This window comes from Drosophila gunungcola, unplaced genomic scaffold, assembly GCF_025200985.1.
Source record: "Drosophila gunungcola strain Sukarami unplaced genomic scaffold, Dgunungcola_SK_2 000001F, whole genome shotgun sequence".
Classification (NCBI taxonomy): domain Eukaryota; kingdom Metazoa; phylum Arthropoda; class Insecta; order Diptera; family Drosophilidae; genus Drosophila; species Drosophila gunungcola.
This window is the reverse complement of record NW_026453197.1, coordinates 13,328,261-13,347,011: the sequence shown is the minus strand read 5'-3', so window position 1 is coordinate 13,347,011 and position 18,751 is coordinate 13,328,261. Positions and strand designations below refer to the sequence as shown.

Genomic DNA, 18,751 nt, shown 5'->3' with positions numbered 1-18,751 from the left:
AACATATACAAATGTGCTGTTCAAAAGTAACTTTATTGCTTTAAAATGTTCACAATAATTATAGTAAATAAGAAGAATGTTTAAAGACTTCAACTTTTCCTCAGTGTAATTTTAATTTTCTAATTGTGAAAGTTGTGCGTATCCCCACACCTTCGCACATTTTCACCACACACACAGTCAACCACTTGAACACTCATCATCCTTTAGCTTCGCTTGTCATCGTATGAGTGATTTCCATTCTATCCCAACTGTTGCTCAACTTTATTGCTGAAGGGAGTGCATGAGTTGGTGGTTGGAATGGCGGTAGTTCGCTATGCATTTAATTACAACTTTATTTAAATATTTTCTGCGTCATGTCGCACTGTCAACATTTCCGCCTGATGTTGTGCCTTCAGCAAGCGCTTAAACTTAATTTCCTCCAGTTCTTTTCATCGGTTTGGCATTAATTAATTCAATTGAACGCTGTGTCTGTCATTTCCGTTTATTTTTCTCTTGGCGTCTTCGTTTTAATCTGATTTGAGCATGACGCACTTTGGCTGGCATTATTGAATTTAAAAAACTTATGCGATATTGCTTATTTCGGTTAAATAAGACAATTCATTCAATTTGTGGCCACTAAATCAACCATAATAATAACCACAACAAATGGTCGAACAGAACACAACGGAACAGAGCAGAGCAGAACAAAAAAGCTTAACGAAATAAAGGAAAGTAGAGGGAAAACACCAACCAAGCCGCAAATTCAACGCCCAATTTTTGCCGCGCTGCTGCTTCCGTTGTCAATAACAATTTACGGGATAAGAAACAGGACGATGCGAAGGACAATAATCGAAAACAGCAGCAGTAGCAGCCGGTCAGTAGAAAATATATTTCCTTTCCGTTCCGTTCCCTTCTTTTTTTTTTTTTTTTTTTTGGTTTTGTGTTCCTCTAATATTAATAATCCGGCCATACGCAACGGACCGCCGCAGTTCGCAGGACCTTTGAGGACTCCGGGCCCAAAAGCGATCAGCCATCTCTAGTCGGGGCCAACAAATGAGTTTGGACAGGAGTAAGAAGGCGGGGGCGGTGCTCCTAATATGTCACTGTTGGTGCCAATAACAATAATAAGCAGCAAAACAAAGCCTAAAAGCTGCCAACCATAAATTCACTTGGCACTTGGAGGCTGGGGGCGGGTAGGCGTGGACGTAGACGTTGACAATGCCAGGATGGCTTGCAGGATACGAAAAGGAACACTCCGCCGAGTGGATTGTTGTAGACCCCAAACCCTGGGCCAATTTGTGCTAAAAATTTATGAAAAGTTCAATTTATTGTGCAACATTATTTCAGCACATAGTTGCTTCTCAGAGGGCGGGGATTTTTGCTGCCTTTTGAATAGCCCCAGAAATATTTGGCAAGGGGGCTATTAATTTAAAATCCATAACCCATAAATGATGGCAGAAATTACGCTTGAAAGAAATATTTCCTTCTGTTTCCAGTATATATTATACTTTCTTTACCCTTAAGATCAATCACTTATAGGGTAAACATCAAGTCAACAATATATATACACCGATTTTCTTGTGTTCCTGGCACTTTAGCTATATTTTATATTTTATTTAAAAACTTTCTGCATTTTACTTGTGAATTACTCACACATGAAAGAAATGTTGGCATATCAATTTTTATGCCATACGCATATGTATTATTTTAGCATTTACATACGAGTAGAAGTATACGCCACGAGTGTATGTGTGTGTGTGTGTGGTGTATGCGAGTTTTGTGTGTTAGGTAACATATGCCATAAATTGCCTGAAGTGCTCTACCGACTTTCTCAGCTTTCTCATATTTTCAGCTCCCTTCCTGCCTTTCTTCCCATTTTTCAAGTGGCGAACAAATGCCTTGGCATTATTGAAATTTCTTGTTTTTTTCTTTGTTGCTTTGTTTTTACTTCTTGTTGTTTATGCGGGCCAGACAATAACCCTCTCTGCGTCGCATCAATTTTACATCAATCCATATCGAACTGTTTGGATGGGTTTCTTGTTGCTTGGCGTTAGAGTAAGTTGATTTGCATATTTTTGGTATTTTTACTCTGTTTGTTCTCGATTCTTTCACAACATTAGCAAACGCATTTCGACTTTGCGGTCCGCCCATTGCCCAAAAGTTCACTTTTTCTGACTTTCACTGCGGAGTGCAGATGAAAAAGTCAAATTTTACGAAATTTATGGGGTAGTTTGTCGTACAAAGCATGTTGTGTTCTTGTGTATGCTTGTGCCATTTTTAGGTAATTTGGGTAATTTTTCATAAGCTGGCATTCAAAACTACGCAGAATTTGTGTATTTTATATGATATTGCACCGAATTGTGGCATTTGTTGTTTATTTTGTATGTCTACTTAAACATTTGATTTGCTGTTTTAATACCCATTATTTAAATTTCTCTTTTAAATAATATTTTTGATTTAAAATAATATTTGTGTATATATCAAAGCACAATAAACCATTTAAGTTAATTTTACCGAATTTTAAATCATTTTTGTAGGTTTTTCAAATGAAAATATGAATAAATCTATTAAAATACCTTGTTTATAGTTATTTGGATTTTAAAATGTTGTGCACCTGTTACTGTTAATGCCCTTAGAGGATTGATATTTTCATGCATACCTAATTGTTATATTTTCTGAAACGAATTTTCTGGCAACAAATTAATTAGCTAAGCTTTGTTGTCATATTGTAGCTTCATTAATTAAAACCAAACCAAGGCAACGTTAAACCCGAGCGAAAAACGCAAACCAAAACCTTGATCCCCAGATTTGCTCTAGGCATAGATAATGAATAATGAAATCATGAAAGTCATCACGTGGGATGGATAATTTTTTGCTCATTCCGTTTAGGTAGATTTGGATCAGGCAAGCGTTTTGTCAAAAAGTTAAGTTGTGCATTTTGCTGGCCAATAAGCAAAATTATTTTACATGATTCAGCATGTATTGTAAAAGTAAAAGTAATTATTAGTAAAAGCAGCACTATCATCCTGAACACGTATAGAGAGTCATCACATGGCTTACAAAACGGAAGAGATTCCTTTATCTGTTCGCGAGAGGTAACCGCAGGATTTTCAGTGATGCAAATTGATGACTTTTGATGCTGTACATGGATTATGAGTGTGCATATTACCTGAAATTTTGGTTTTTATTTACTTGTGTCATTGTATTGTATTTGCTTATAATTACTTTTACTGGAGTCTTTACTATCCTCATTTTGGATAACCAGATAAATATGATTTTAGTTAATAAATGTATTTATTTATTTTATAAATTGTGTGCTGTAGTTATTAAATGAGTCAGGTAAAATAAAGTTTTTAATATAAAATTATCTATGTATATTATCGAATTTAAATCAACCGTTGTAATAAGTAAATTATTTGATTTTTGTGGTTTCTATCCTTTATACACATTACTAAAAGCTTCAGTAACATTTGATTTTAAAATAAATATGTTTTATATATATAAAATATTTTTGATTATTTGCTACCTTAAAATCCTAGTTCTTCAAGTTTGGCCTGTAAATTACACAAATGCTTTAATTTACAAATTAGGATTTAAGCTTTAAGTGTTGATGATAGGGGCTGTGAAAGAAAATGATTGGTTAGTAAAAACATAAATTCTTAACAGCAATTTCCAGGATACTGCCATGCGTTGACTTATTGATTTACTTGTCTGTGCCGTGAGTGTCGCTGTACTTTCTTTTATCCGCAACTTTTGCCGCTGTTACCTTATTGCGCTTTCACTTGACCATGTTCCTGTCACATCATCATTGTCCAGGTTTACTTTGGAATTGCTCCTCATCGTCGTCGTCGTCGTTGTCGTCGTTGTCGTCGTTGTCGTCGTAGTTGTTCCTCCCCAGTGGTTAGATAACCAGGAGACGTTGGGTGGGAGGCAAGGGCAAAGGCAATGGCAAAGGCAAAGAAAAAGGCGGAGGCGTGAGCAAACCCGGTGACAATGCGCGCACATGACCCCTTTTGCTTGACCTCACTTATCTTACTTAGTGGTTTAGTGCGCCCGGTGCTCATGGCCGGTTTTAGTCTGGTTTGGGTTGGTTTGGTTCGGTTTGGTCAAAGACAAAAGCCGTAGCTCCCATTGATGCCCCCGCATCCCTGGCACTTTTTGATATTTATGTCGCCAGCTGTTAGCATTAGTGGACTGGCTTTTAGGGCCAGCAAATGTTGGGTGCAGTACGAGTATGTGGTGTTTTGTGGCAAAATGTGGACACAGTTCGGCCACATTTTGTTGCTCTTACCGTTACTGTTACCGTTTTTGTTATTGTTGTTATGGCCGTTCGCGCATTAGGCTTTGGGGCCACAAAAGCTTAGGCTTTCCCTTCTTATGGAAGAGTTTTTGCGGCTGCCCAATATCCATTCCATCCCCATCTGCTTTTTTTTGATTTTTTTTTTACCCCTCCACCGCCAACGACAACTGATGTGTGTGCGGGCAATAAACTTGTCGCTTGTTATTATCGTCTTAATCGTCTCCGACTCGATCTTTTTTTTGGGACATTAATGTATATATTCTTTTTTTTTTTTGGTGGTCTTCTTTTATGTACTACTCCCCGGCCCTGGTCGTAATTGCCTGTCGTTGCAACAGTTGGGCAGAGCATGAAAATTGATGAAACTTTCAGTAAGCACTCCGTGAACTTAGCGCTACTTGCTAACTTCTGGCTTCTGGACGACCTGCGGTGCTGGTTTCGCTCCATGAATTTACATAAACCCTTAGACTGGAGAACATTTATCAAATTTTGTCAGTACATACACATTTTCGCGACAACATTTTGTGGTTATGCTCTTACAGACATTTAAAAAGTCTGTAAGTCTTAAGAAAAAATTCTTTGGAAGGCTTTTGGAAATATATTTTAAATATTATAATTTAGATTATGTATAAGAAAAAGGCTCTAAGTGGTATATTTGACAATATATGTACTTTTACCTTACTCAATTCATGGAGTACATGCAAACGAAGAGTATTCAAACTTCTTTGTTTTGTCTTTGAATGTTTATTTTTTTAAATAATGCGTTTAGGGCCACGTGACAAAGTTCTGAAACACAAATGCCTACACAGTTCCCTTTCCTCCATTTCCTTGCATAATCTCGACGCGTCGCGACATTTGCTGCATAATAATAAACAAAAGCCAAAGACTCTAGACGGGCGGGCAGAAAAAAGTCAGCGACAGGCAGCGATTTGAGAAACAATAAAACAAGGACTAGCCGAGGATGGAGAGTGGTGTGGTGTGGGGGTACATACTTCCATCCTGGGGAGGTTTTCACCATGGCCAGGATGAAACAAAGGGCCAAAAGAGGCAATGCATACTTTACGGCTACATGACTGTAGGCTTAGCGACAAAACATTTATGCTTTGTTGGATTTTGTAAAGGAAACCCGGGACCTGACGGGATTGTCTCCGCCGTCTGGTAGTTTCGCCAAGTTCAGCTCAGGCGGCGTTAGATGAGGCTACATATTAATTCTCAGCTCAAAGGTTAAGGTGAGATGGCAGATAAAGAAGTTTGCCGCTGGATTGGGAACCAGCATGGTATTAGGTTTATAAATGGCAAAAGGCAATTGGGTGGGGGGACGTTCACAAGATTGAGCCGAATGTTAAATGTGCTAGTTGGGTACCAAGGCATGTTACCTGGAGAAAACGATTTTTCCTTCTGGATAATGAAAATTTGCATTTTTACTTTGATTAAAAAGAAAGATAAGATATTATTTTTCAACAGCTCTATCGCTTTATCAAGGCTGCGGAGAAAATTCCTCTAAAAATTACTCTGACTAGAATGACACAAAAAGAAAAAAGCAAAAATCAATTAAAAGGTTTTGATAAAAAGAAGATACAAACTGGTTTTCAATTAGAAATATTTTGAACCCGAAATATTTTATTATTTTTTGTATATTTATTGACTATGGGGGTAAAAGAGTCTTTATTTTATAAATTTGTTCTTAGGATATTTTGAAATCTTTCTAGTCAAGCAATAAAAGAAAACAAGATGGGAACAGGCTAAAACATATTGACATACTTCCTCACAACTTATGATTCCCGTCTCGTATTCAGAATCCTCTGTTGAACTTGAGAGCTTCTTATTGAAATACATGGAATTCATTTTAGTTTCTCAACTTGACACCGGCTTAGCCGTGTGTTTTTCAAAGAAGTTTCGCCAAGTGGCGACTGCCAGGAGTGTTTGTCAGAGTAATTTCGTGCTATTTATCAAGGTATGACAATGCGGATTTCGCAAGCATTTAAAATGCCAGCAAATCTCAAACTTCAGATTTGTGCCTCACGTTTGCCCACGTGTAGGGCTGTGGGGCTGCCTTAAAAGCAGTTCGCCTTGGGCTTACTTTGCATTGTTTTCGTTAAGAGCCCGAGACTTAAGTGTGGCTGGCTGTTGTGCCGCACATTTGGCTGCCAGCCATTCTTGACTGTTGCCTACTTATGGGCGCTGGCGTTGGCGCTGCCGCCGCCTTAATGCGTGTGTTGAACCAACATCAACCAAGTGGTAGTCAAGTTTTTCGACTAGCCATTGGGACATCTGGCCGGCGGCTCTTTTGGCAGCTTATAAATAACGCAAATTAAACAAAACAGCAAAAATGTGAAAAAGAAACTTTGTGGCTGGCAGGAAACTTTTTCGTCCATCATGATCAACATCAATATGTATATGTATGTATATGTTCGTTTGTAGGTGTCTCTACCAGAGAATGTATATACTCAATATAATTTCTATCAAAAGTTGAAACTAATGAAAGCCAAAAGCCATGCTAATAATAATAAAACTTTGTCCTGCACTCCTCTGGCCAAACTTTTTGCATTGTCCCTGTCGCTCTTACCTCACCTCACCTCACCTCACCTCACCTCAACTTAACTCACAGACACAGACCCAGAAACTGGCAATGGCACAGGCTCACCGAAACATTTGGTTGACACTTAGGCTTTAGTTCGGTTTTGTGATTGCTCGCTCAGGCAGTAGATACACCATCCTATATGCATCTAATACATTTCATAAATATTATGGCAAGCTCAATAAAATATCAAAGCTTGCTTACTAGGGCATCTACGTGCGTAAAATGAAAGCAAAGCACAGAGCACTTTTAATGACTATTGGATGCTCTTTGCGGTAAATTATAGTAAATATTGGGTATTTTGATTTATGAAAATTATGGTAATAAAATATGCATACATTAAAATTAATCACAAAAAAAAACATGTTATTTATGTGTTTGAACTAATAAACTTTTAAATCTGTACTAGAAAAACTACAAAAGTTGTACTTCTTTAAACCAAAATTTAATTTATAATAATGCCATAAATATATTCAAATCTTTTTTAAATAATTTTAGTATTATTGTCTTTTAAAATGTGTTTAACAATTGTTTCAAATCGATTTCAGTTGTATTACTAATTTGAATATTTATTAAAAAAAATTCATACAATAGCTGATATGCCTACAGAGTAAACGTTCCCAAAATCTCCTTCAATTTGGGGATTTATTGTGGCTTTGGTGATTTTGGTTTTTCTCCTGGCAATTTGGCAAGTGCCCGGGACAGTTTATGAAATTGCCAGGTTGTCTGCAGAACATTCCTTTTTTCTTGTCATCATCATTGTCCTTCTTGTTCCTGCCGTTGTTGTTTGTTTTTTTTTTTTGTTGCTGTCGTTTGTTGCCTGGTCGCTAGCAATCATAAATTGCTAGGCCTACTCGCCAAGAATATCGCAGGATTTCGTGAAAGTTGAGAGGACTGAAATCAAACTAGAACGAGCATCATACCACCAAACACGTGTGTTGCGTCTCATAAAGTTTGCGGCATTTTAAGCTGCCCCAGCTTACTAGGTAATCCCGCATAGAAATAATGAGTGCTGCCATGTGTCCGAACGTATTCGGATTGCTTTCCTTTTCCTTTTCCTTCCTTTCCTTTTCTTTAAAAAAACACCCAGATAGATTGTAGCGTTTTGGGTCCGGAGCAAAAAACAACAAAAACAAATCCCCATTTAATAGAGTAGGCGTGAGGGCATTGAGAAATTCCACCATTAAATATGCTGTGGTCTATGAAATTCTGTCTCTCCACAGAAGCTCGAATAGTTTTCACAAAACCACATCCCAGTCATGTTAACTTTGCCATGTCCTGGATGCGCCATGCCTTCAGGCGAAGGATTCTCTCTCTATTCGACCCTCTTCGCACGTGTTGACAATTTTTTGGCCACAACTTTACATTAGGCTAGAAGCAAAAACTAATTATATTAAAATGTCATGGAAAATTGTTCGTACATATATATAATTTTTTTTGTTCTTGCTGTTGGCGCAGGCATTGGTCAAAATTTGCTTGTCGGGATTTTCAGTTTGGCCAGCCAGTTGGTTAGATTATACAGTTTAATTCAAACACAAACGTGTGAGTTTGCCAAGTCATTTTTGGCACAGCAACTGGAGATGTGGCTACGAGTTATGGGCTAAAAGTTGCTGCCGAAACTTTGCTAAGCCTTTTAATGGATATTTAAATGAAGAGGTAAGTGGGTCAGGCCGGAAAATATTGAAAAACCAATCAACACAAAGTCGATAAAAAGCTTGCAAACGAAATGGTCGGTATTTTTACTAATTGACAATCCATAAATGTTTGATGCTTCAGTTGTTATGGCCCAGTTAACTTTTGCTGATATCGAAACCAAATTGAAGTAATAATTTACTTGAATATCGGGTTTTGGGCTTGATTTGACAGCTGACAGCTGGTTGAACTACCTTTTTCAATAAAGTTCTCGAAAGGGTTGTTTACTGAAATTTGTATATAAGTATAATCATCTTGAAACCTTGCCCTTTAAATTATACACTTTTTAACACCTTTACATCAATGTCAGCTTGTACAAAGTTCTTTTATACTATATAGACTACACTTTGGAAAACATTTATTGATTAAGTAATGGAAAACAATACTTCTTCAATGTTTTAAGATAATTCGTTAAGTTAGAAAAGGTTTTGTAGTTGGCAAAGTTATTTTAAAAAAAATTATTTACTTAAGAAATATAATAATTACTTTCAATTTTCAATTGGTTCTTAAAATTTTCTGTGCATTAACAGCAAGTAACACGCTTCTAATTTTGATTAATGGCATCAATGTCGACCTTTTGGCCCGCATCATTTATATGCCTGACTGACCGAGTAGGCCTTTCTAAAACTTTATCCCGAAAGTTTTCTATTTTGTTGTTATCGATGCCATGATGAATAGCCCTGTGCGATTCGGTTGACACTTTGTCGAATCGCTGGCAGAGCTTTTCCGAAGTCCGAGAAATATACGTTCGCTATAGCAATTTAATTAAAATTTTCAACTGCATACTTTTGCAAGGAGTTGGTCATAATCGCTGGCTGCCTTCCTTTCCTTCGGTGTTTCTCAACTGGCGTAAAGTTTATTTTTATTACTCTTTCAAGTAACATTAAAATTTAGTTGCATACGCAACAGCTCAGAGGAAGAGGCGGACGTTTGGCTATAAAAATCCTCCAGTGTAAAACTATGCTGCGCTTTTATAAGAATTTTATTTGTAGCATCCCCAAGGAGGTGGAGGAGGTGCATGGCACACTCTGTTCTTTAGACTCAGCAGATTTAGCAATGCTCTACCAAAGTTGCCGCATTAAAAATGCAACACGAGGGTCGTGGGTCGCAGGTTGAGGGTCGGGAGTCGAGCTTGGTTGGTTGTGCCAAACACACAGAGTTGCAATTTGCCCATTGGAATCGGGGAGGGGCAATGTGCCCCCACCAGGGCAGGCAGGGTGGTAAATGCAATGAATCGTTAAATTTAGCATCGTATTTCAATGCAATTCAGTAGAACGAAATGGAACGATACGAAACGAAACGAAAGCGCTTCTGATGCTGACAGGTGAATTGCAGCTGTCAGTCAGTGGAAACAACCCGCTTGGCTCATCTTCTCTTAGCATTCGTTTCGAAGGCATCTTTTTCCTATTTTTAGCCTTGCTGCTTGCCAAATGATTTGTCCCCAACATGCCCACACTTATATACGGACCTATAGAGCCGGGCAAGCAGCTTAGCAGCTCATCCTTCCTATGCAGCAGCATCTTATGACTACTATTTGCAAGAGGGGAAGCATTTCCATTACTATACACAAACCTGAACCCCTTTCGCTCATAAAACGTTACCATTTCCCACTCGCACTCGCACTTTGCACTTATTAAAAAGTCGTACACTTGATGTGGGGTTAAATTCTGGCCCCAAGCATAAATTTGCCAGAATGTAGCAGGCCTAACTTTGAAGTTTTTCCCTAACTAGGCCTGTGGCCATAAAACCCAGATGCATACTTTACGATTCTCTCCAGCATATGCTGATTTTCTATATATGCACACATTCACATGCCGGCTGAAGTTGAGATTGAGGCATATTCCCTTTTTTTTTGCCCCGTGAATGCCACACGGGGTCAATTTTTATGAGCATTTTGGCATATTGGAAAATGGGGCCAAAAGTTATGGGTATAATTTAAAGGGGGGAAAAATGAAAACGAATCCAGCGGTGGCGCCCAAAGGGAAAGACTTATCATGCATTTGGCGTATGTTAAGCAAAGGTATTTGCAAATATATTGGTCTGGAATTTTACTGAATCTTAAAGCTAGGTAGGCAGGTATTTTCTTAAATTGAAAAAATATTAAAATATCAGCTTTGATAATTGAATATTTTTAAACATAATCTGATAGCTCCCATCAATATAATTGGTTTCGCATACAAGTTTATTTTAATTTTACAAAAAGTCTATTCAGCTTGTTAATTTGAGTTTCAACTTCAAATGCTTGAGTGGAAATAAAATATAAATAATCAATATTCAAAATGCAGTATGCATACACATTGTAAATACGTATTGTAGATTTTAATAAATTAAAAGGATCCTCTTGAATGAAATTAATTTAAGTAAAACCACCTTGTTGGCTATTTGCCTTAAATTCCAAAAATTCCATTTAGTTCTATACTTTTTGCCTATCATCCGCCTATCATCACTTGACCTTCTAACATTTTCATCTATCAATTTACACTTTCACCCATTCTCAATTTGTCTGACCCTATGTTTTTTTTTAGTTCTATTTAACTACGCCCCTGATTGGGCAAAAAGCTTATAGAATATTTTTCATAAAATCAATTCGAATTTTCTATTTCATGTGGACTGGCTTTTTTTCACCTATTTTTTTGTACAGGCCATAGTAAAAATGTTAGTATTAATTTCCATATAAATTGCTTGAATGCTTGTAGTGGTATTTGTGTACATGTGTGCGAATGAGTGTGCCAGTGAGGGTTTAGTGTGTGTTTGTGTGTGTGTGTGTGAGAGTGTATCTATAACTGCACATTTCAAAAGCTCAAATCAATTTGCACATATCAACAACGAAATTGTTTGCTCAGTGTGGACTGCGTTGCGTTGAGTTGCCAGTGCTTCAGTTTTCAGTTTTCCACCCGGACGTGCGAAATGAAATATCAGCAAAAAGTTGCACGCGAGCGAGCAATACTTGGCTGCATTTCAGATTCCTTGATTTTCGCTCCCCTCAAAATGCCTTTGGCTATGTATCTATGTAATCTACAATTCATTTCATTTGCTATGCCTTTAATCTTAAAAACAAGCATTGAAACCACGAAAGTATCAGCCACGAATAGCACAAACATAATTAAATTTATTCAAATTTTATCTCTGTATTTTCGCCTAAAAACCAACAACGAGCGGTGTTGGCAATCCGGCAAATAAACAGAAATCCCTGTTTTATGGCCTTAATGATACGCTTTTTATGAGTCGGCACGGAAGTGTCTTGAACGTCTGTCTTTCTGTACATGTTTCTCTTTTTTTTTTTTTTGAGCATTTGCCATTGCCTTCATTGCCATTGCCATGCCATCAAATTGTTTAAGCAAACATAAAACTTTACAAATGCGAGAAAAAAATATTTACTGAGAATTTGCGTTTGCCTCTGAAGTTGGCAGAGCGTTGGTGCAAAGAAGTGCTCATTACAGCCACAAAAACCAATATGCTTATTGCTGATTCGCTGGAAGCTCAGCCATGGCCATAAAAACTGTTAACGTAAGCGTAAAATGCTTTCAAGTGCTTCGCAAATCTAGCAAACCCACGCTGGCAAATCATCTTGTGGGGTGGTAAGGCGTATCATTCTTTTTCCCTTTCGTCTTTTATAATGAGCAGAATCCACAATTGTTGTAGGTGGCAACTTTATTTTTTCCTTTTTACCATGTTTTTGCTCCCTGCAAGCTAACTTTTCTTAATTTGCTGCCCAATGAAAATGATTAGTATACAAAGCAAGAAATGATAAATCATTTAAAATTAATTGATTTAAATATATTCGTAAAATTTCAACTACTTTTTGTATACTGCCTTAACCTATTGCACTGTCACATGGCTTGGTCAGAAAACTTGTCCGACCAAAGTTGAGCAGAGAAAGTTTTGTAAATGATACAGACTGACTATCCCGCAGCAACAGCAAATTTGCTTCTATTATGGCCAGGCATCGCAAACCAAAATAGTCTGCCCACAAAAGCGGTAGCCAAAGGATGCTTGCCTTGTGGAGAACTTTAAATTATTTAGAATACTTTTACAATGTACGGTGCACAATGTCCCCGAGTTTTTGAGCCCCTTTTTGTGGAGAAGACAGCTGCCAAATGTTATTTTTCTTCTACTAAGTTGCAAGTGCATTTCCTGATTGACTGACTATTAAACTCGAAACGATAGTTTTCAAGTATATATGTAGAAATTATTTATATAGAATTTGTTAGAACAAATCTGTTCAATAAGTTTAAGTAGAAAATACAATAAGACAGTTTTATGTATTTGCTAAAATATGTATATTTTCTTACACAGCTAAGATAGTTTTAAGTATGTAAAATCTTACAAATTTTATGTCTCAGTTTCATTAAATTAAATATATAAATCAAATAAAATATAACCAAAGATCAAATAATAAATAATTCGCGTTTATCGGAAACAAATTTGTCGTCGTTCTCGTGCGCGTTTCGTAACGTCATTACTAACCGGTCTGATGCCCATTACAGATGCAAATTATTCGGATATACCATATATTCAATATCTCACACGTAAGTCTGGCTGCGGCCTTAGGTTCTCTCTTGCTCTTGCTCAACCATTTAAATGTCGCGTTTTATATTTAATTTCAATCAAAAACTGATGCAAAAAAGAGCGAGAAAGAGAATGAAAATCATAAATCCAATTGATATGTTGGGTAAACTACTTTACGACAGGAGCGAATTTCTGACAGAAGGCAGGACATGGCCTCTGTTGGTGATGCTGCTGCTGATGCTATTGCAGCATGCAGCATGCAACATGCACATGACAATATTTTTGCTGGTTGTTTAACGTTTCGTGATTTTTGCCAGATTTTTAATGCCACACATCTGTTTTCCCTGCCGCCGCCTGTCTTCCCTATTTCCACAATCCCGGTGTCCTGGTGTCCTGGTATCCTTTTTGGCACACTCACACATCGGCGAGGCACGTTCGCTGAGGGTGAGTGTGTGTGGGCAAACAACATGCGGCGTTGTATTGACAGCATATTGTGACAAATATGTAAAAAGAATATACGTAAAACACTCACAGTCAGGAACGAGTAAAAAGCGAAATATACTAAATAATGGAAATGCATTCGAGTTCTTCAGCAGCAGCTTTAAAACGACTGGTGCCTACTTAATGCTCTTATCAAAAAAAAAAAATAATAAATGTATATATATTTCTTGGACATAAGAACTCCATAAGAAAAAAAAAACCGAAAAATGCGAACTCTTTGTTGATGGACTTATCAATGCAAACGTAAATATATTTCTTGGACATGTCAGCTTCTTTATTTTGTAAATTTTCTTTTTCCGAAATAAAACCGAATATTAAAAACTATGTGTTCAAAAGGATTACCGCCCCCAGATAAGCAAGGGAATTTGGTCGGGAAACTCAGCATATGTGGCATCAAAAACAGCGCTTGAAACTTTAAACTTATAAGCCTTTGCCTTTGAAGAGCGTTTTTTAAGCCCAGTTAGTAACCCATGTTTGGCATGTTCTTTTACGACCCTCCACAGATCCGCCGGAGATCATCAGGAAGCCGCAGAATCAGGGCGTTCGAGTGGGCGGCGTTGCCAGTTACTATTGTGCGGCCCGCGGTGATCCGCCACCATCGATAGTGTGGCGCAAGAATGGCAAAAAAGTTTCGGGTAAGTTTCTGCCACGACGACGAAGGGAAGCCGCCCTCCCAACTGCTCTCCCAAAACCCTTTCCTAAATGAGTCTCCTGATTTTGCGTTTTGCAGGAACCCAGTCTCGTTACACGGTGCTGGAGCAGCCCGGCGGGATTTCCATACTCCGGATTGAGCCCGTGCGGGCGGGACGCGACGATGCTCCCTACGAATGTGTGGCTGAGAACGGGGTGGGCGATGCCGTTTCCGCAGATGCAACTTTAACCATCTATGAAGGTAAGTGCCATGCCGTCATCGGCATCATCGTGTGCAGTTATTTATGGCTGTCGAGTGCAGCTTCCTAATTGAACCCCACTCGATGGCAGATGCACTGGGCGAAAATTTGAATGGCCGAAAACGAACAGGAAATTTCTTCTTGGAATCTCTTACAAATAAAAAAAACACACTTGCAAAATAAAGGGGAATTTTTAGCTGGCAATTTTTAGAAAATTAATTTTCAATTTTTTGATTTAACTGATTTGTCGAAAATGTTTGTTTCTCTTTATAAGAAGTTTGTAATTAAAATTACAATAAAGTCATAAAAGGCAACCAGAATTTAAAAATCTGAAAAACAAAAACAAACCAAAAAAAATTCATAAATAAATATTTTTATGCATATCATTATAATGTAATACTGGGATTTACTTGATAAAAACCCTTTTATTTTTGTAAAACAATGCGATATAGTGCTGAATTTTTGTTAATACATTTTTTTGTAAGGCTAAAAATGGTTGGAAACTAAATTAATATTCATAAGAGTTGAACAAAGTTTAGCTAAATGTTTTTTTTAATGTTTTTCAAAAACAAAGTTTGTATTACCCATCTAAATGAATACTTTTATTTTCCGGTATAAGAAGAAAAGAGTCGTGATAGAGCGACACAAAAAGTTTCGTTTAGTATGCGTCGCAATGTAAACTACGTTCATACATTGATTTTGAATTAAAACTGGGCAAAGAACTTGGCGTAAATGGTAAACTTTTGCGGAGCAGAAACCACCAGTTCCCCAAGGGTGGAAAGGCGGTGGAAAGTTATTTGCCAGCTTGTTTGTGTGGCTTAAATTACTTGCCAAAATTTACTTTTGCTTATTTACAACTGTGCAAAGGATAAAGTTTTTGCTCTCTAAGCCTAATCAAGTCTGTGCTGGGCGGATGGGCTTGGATGGCCAGGCAATTGAACTAATTTGCTTAAACTGAGAGCAGACCAAGTATTTATCCATTCTGCCCCCTTTTTCTCTCACTCTTTTCGTTCCCAAATTATAAACAGCAAAAAGTTCAATAACAAAAATTGTACTCCCTAATGGGACTTGAACGTGGGGAAAGGGAGAAGTTTTAACTTTTAATGAGATTAAAGCAGCAAATTATTTGGTAAATCAACTCCAATACAAAATACATATTGATCGATGGTCTCTGGATGGTTGAGTTTATTAGAAGTGAATTCAAATTCTTGGTATATTAATAAAGTGCGGTCTTGGCTTATAAAATAATCAAAGTCGTTCAATGTTTTTAAGTTGATTATGCGGCTAGTAAACTACTTTACCTTGGCCTGCCTTTTGAGTCTTGTGCAAAACTTTTACCTTCATTACACGCATGGTTTTTAGTCCTCGCTAAACTACACTAATTACTTCCCCTCCATTCGCATTCGAGTCCATCAGCGAGCGTTACAACCTGCCACAAATCAAATGCACACCAATTACGTGGCGCCAGAGTGCACAGAGAGCATAATCAACTGGCATAATTAACAACTAAAAATGCAAACGTTGCCACTAGCCGCATTGAAAGACCAAGTGAGGGACCGGGATAGAGACATTGTGGGACAGGGAGAGGTATAGCGGGTCAGAGCGGGTATCAACACAAAAATATGCTCCTGTTTTTTTCCTCGTTCACCTGGCCTCCGTGCAATTTTCACACATTTTGCGGTTCCCTTTGGCGGCCTCATAAACAACCAACAAACAACTGGCCAAAGCCCAAACAACAACAATAATAAACAAGCTAAAATAGCTGGCAGACAGTAGTAAATTATAAGTTGGGTCTGTATAACTCCTAGACTCGGGTATAAAGTAGTGCACATTACTCATACGCCGCGTACATAAATTTTCCACCCAGCCTTCGGGTACGTAATTATTTTCCGTTTACAAAATGTCTGCCAAACACCTGGAAGTCATCAGTGTAGCTTGTGGGTGCGATTATGGTTGAAAATATGGTGGTGGATAATAAACAGATATCCCTCCAAAAAATATGCTAAGAAATTTTGTGTTCTACAACTTAAAACCGAAATTTATTACCCCTTTTTCTCAGTACCCCATGTTTTTTGCTTTGGCATTTAATTAAAATTTTTGCATGTAGTGTCAAGAGCAAAACATTCATCCAGAGATTCAGCTGAATACATGACCGCCATCCGCAGATAACAAAGTCTCACAGTAGACTGACCAACCAACAAAAAGATGGGAAAAATGCTCGACTTAATAGCAAAATAATAATGCAGCCAGCAAATGGAAGACAGCATTATAATAAATACACTAATACCGAAAACATAGAGTGGTAGTGCGGGCAGGGGGGGAAGAAAAAGAACTTATCGCTTGCTATAAATTTAGTCAAAGCGTGCGGAGAACAGAAGCAATCAGCCAACAAATTGTAAACAGTAAATTTCAGCAGTCAGCAGCGAAACGGGGCGGTGAGTTGTCCAAAAGACCGGGCCACATTAGCACTAAATCGCAACGACTAACGCAGTCAGTTGGTTAAGCGTTTCGGGCATAAATATACACGCAAAATGGAGAAGGATGCTGCGGAGTCACGCCTCCGGTGTGGAGATTTATCCGCACAAAACTAATCTTTATTTCGATATTTGCATAAAAAACAAACATGTCAAAAAATATATGTATATAAAGAGCGTGAAACTGCTTCTCCAGGTTTTTTTTTTTGTTTCATTTTTCCACCCTTTTTTTTAAGGGGGAGTGCATAAAGCTGCAAAGGCAAACAGGAGGGGGATTTACAGCCACCGCCCCCTTTTTTAGATATTGCTAGTGGCAGGTGAGGAGACAGAGTCACGTTACTTCCAGGTGTTGCAGGTGTTGCAGCTGCAATCTATCCAAAAACCCAGCCCGTGTGGGTGTGTCAGCTCGTCGGCTTTTGTGGCAAGGAGTTTCAGGATACACACACTCACACACACACACACGCATACGCGCTGTGGCAAGTGTTTTTGATCTCGCGCTGCTTTAGTCTGTTGAGAATTTTGATTAAAAATGCTTTCACGTGAAACTCAAACGTGCCCCAGCGCAACTCCTCTGCATATGTGGGCGCCTTTATTGGCATTCGGGATGGCGTTTATTTTTCCACGCTTTTCTCCCGATGTGTGTGAACATTTTTACATTGAGATTTATCACGCAAAAAAAAAACAAACAAAAAAAAACTAAAAAGAGTTATGCATACATATAAGCGCGTGAATGGTGAAACAAAGGTAGAAAAAGTTATGCGAACAAAAAGTCAAAAATGTATAGACTTGCCACATGGCACTGTTACTTTTTAAATGCGAATATTAATTGCCAGTGTTTGGCGTTTCATTATCTATTCTAATTAACTAAATGCCTTATTTTAAGTCTGTTCTTTAAAGGTTAAAAAAGAGTTCAAAGCTATAAAGAGTAGTAGGTTATTGAATAACTATATAAAATAGTGGTACATAAAAAACTGATTTCTCAGTGACAAACCTTAAAAAGTTAATTTGTTAATTTGCAGTGAAATGTTATACTTTGTTCCATGTAGGTTTTTTATTTTGCTCTATTACAATGATAAATTTAAATAGATTTTATACATTTTCGAGCAAATTATATATAAAACTACAACGATTTTAAACACACAACAAATGTATGCAACCTCTTTGTACTTTATTAAACTGTTAAGCATTTAATTATTTTGTGGGAAAACCCTTTCCATTTATTTGCAGAATATTTGTAGCTTCCGTTGGCGTTGTCTAGACGGGCAAGCCAGCTAATGAAAGCCGCTTGCCGCCTGCCTGGCTGAAAATTGCAATAAAATCATCTGAAAGCCAATCTACTTGGCCGCAGAGCGGCAAACCCAAAACAATTTGCTTTTAAATTTGCCTGCCAAAAAAAAAGAACATTTTAGCACCTCAAACAGCTAGCAATCTAGCCTTTTTTGGTGGCTGGTCGCTTCCTGGGCAATCCCTGGGCAAAAACAATATGCCGTCGACGTGGAGGCGCAAATAAATTTCATTAATTGCCAGCCAAAAAGGAGACTGCGATGGCATCGTCGTTCTAGCGTTTCGCAGTTGGGGGCCGGGCGCATTCATTAATCTCACTTTATAGTAATAAGCGGCTTTGCTGGTTACGGTTTGGTTTTTTTGGATGCAGGAAGGGAAGTCCGAGCTGGTGGACCATTATTTTGGTCTTGATTAAAACGCTGGACTGAACTGGGGGAAACTAGCCCGCACTTGTTGCAAAGTCAAATGGCATGTCCTGGGCATTGGGGAAAACTTCGTCCTTGGCTAGATCCCGCTGTGCTGCTCACATAGACAAACATTGACAATA

General features: G+C 37.9%; 1 protein-coding gene across 1 annotated transcript in view; it reads left to right on the top strand.

The window, feature by feature from the left end:
* Positions 1 to 18,751, top strand: part of LOC128263372 (tyrosine-protein phosphatase Lar) — a 122,887-nt gene that overhangs the window by 46,077 nt on the left and 58,059 nt on the right. Inside the window, 3 exon segments of the mRNA XM_052998399.1 lie at positions 13,034 to 13,075; positions 14,060 to 14,191; positions 14,287 to 14,448. Of these exon segments, the coding sequence (XP_052854359.1) occupies positions 13,034 to 13,075; positions 14,060 to 14,191; positions 14,287 to 14,448 (336 nt within the window).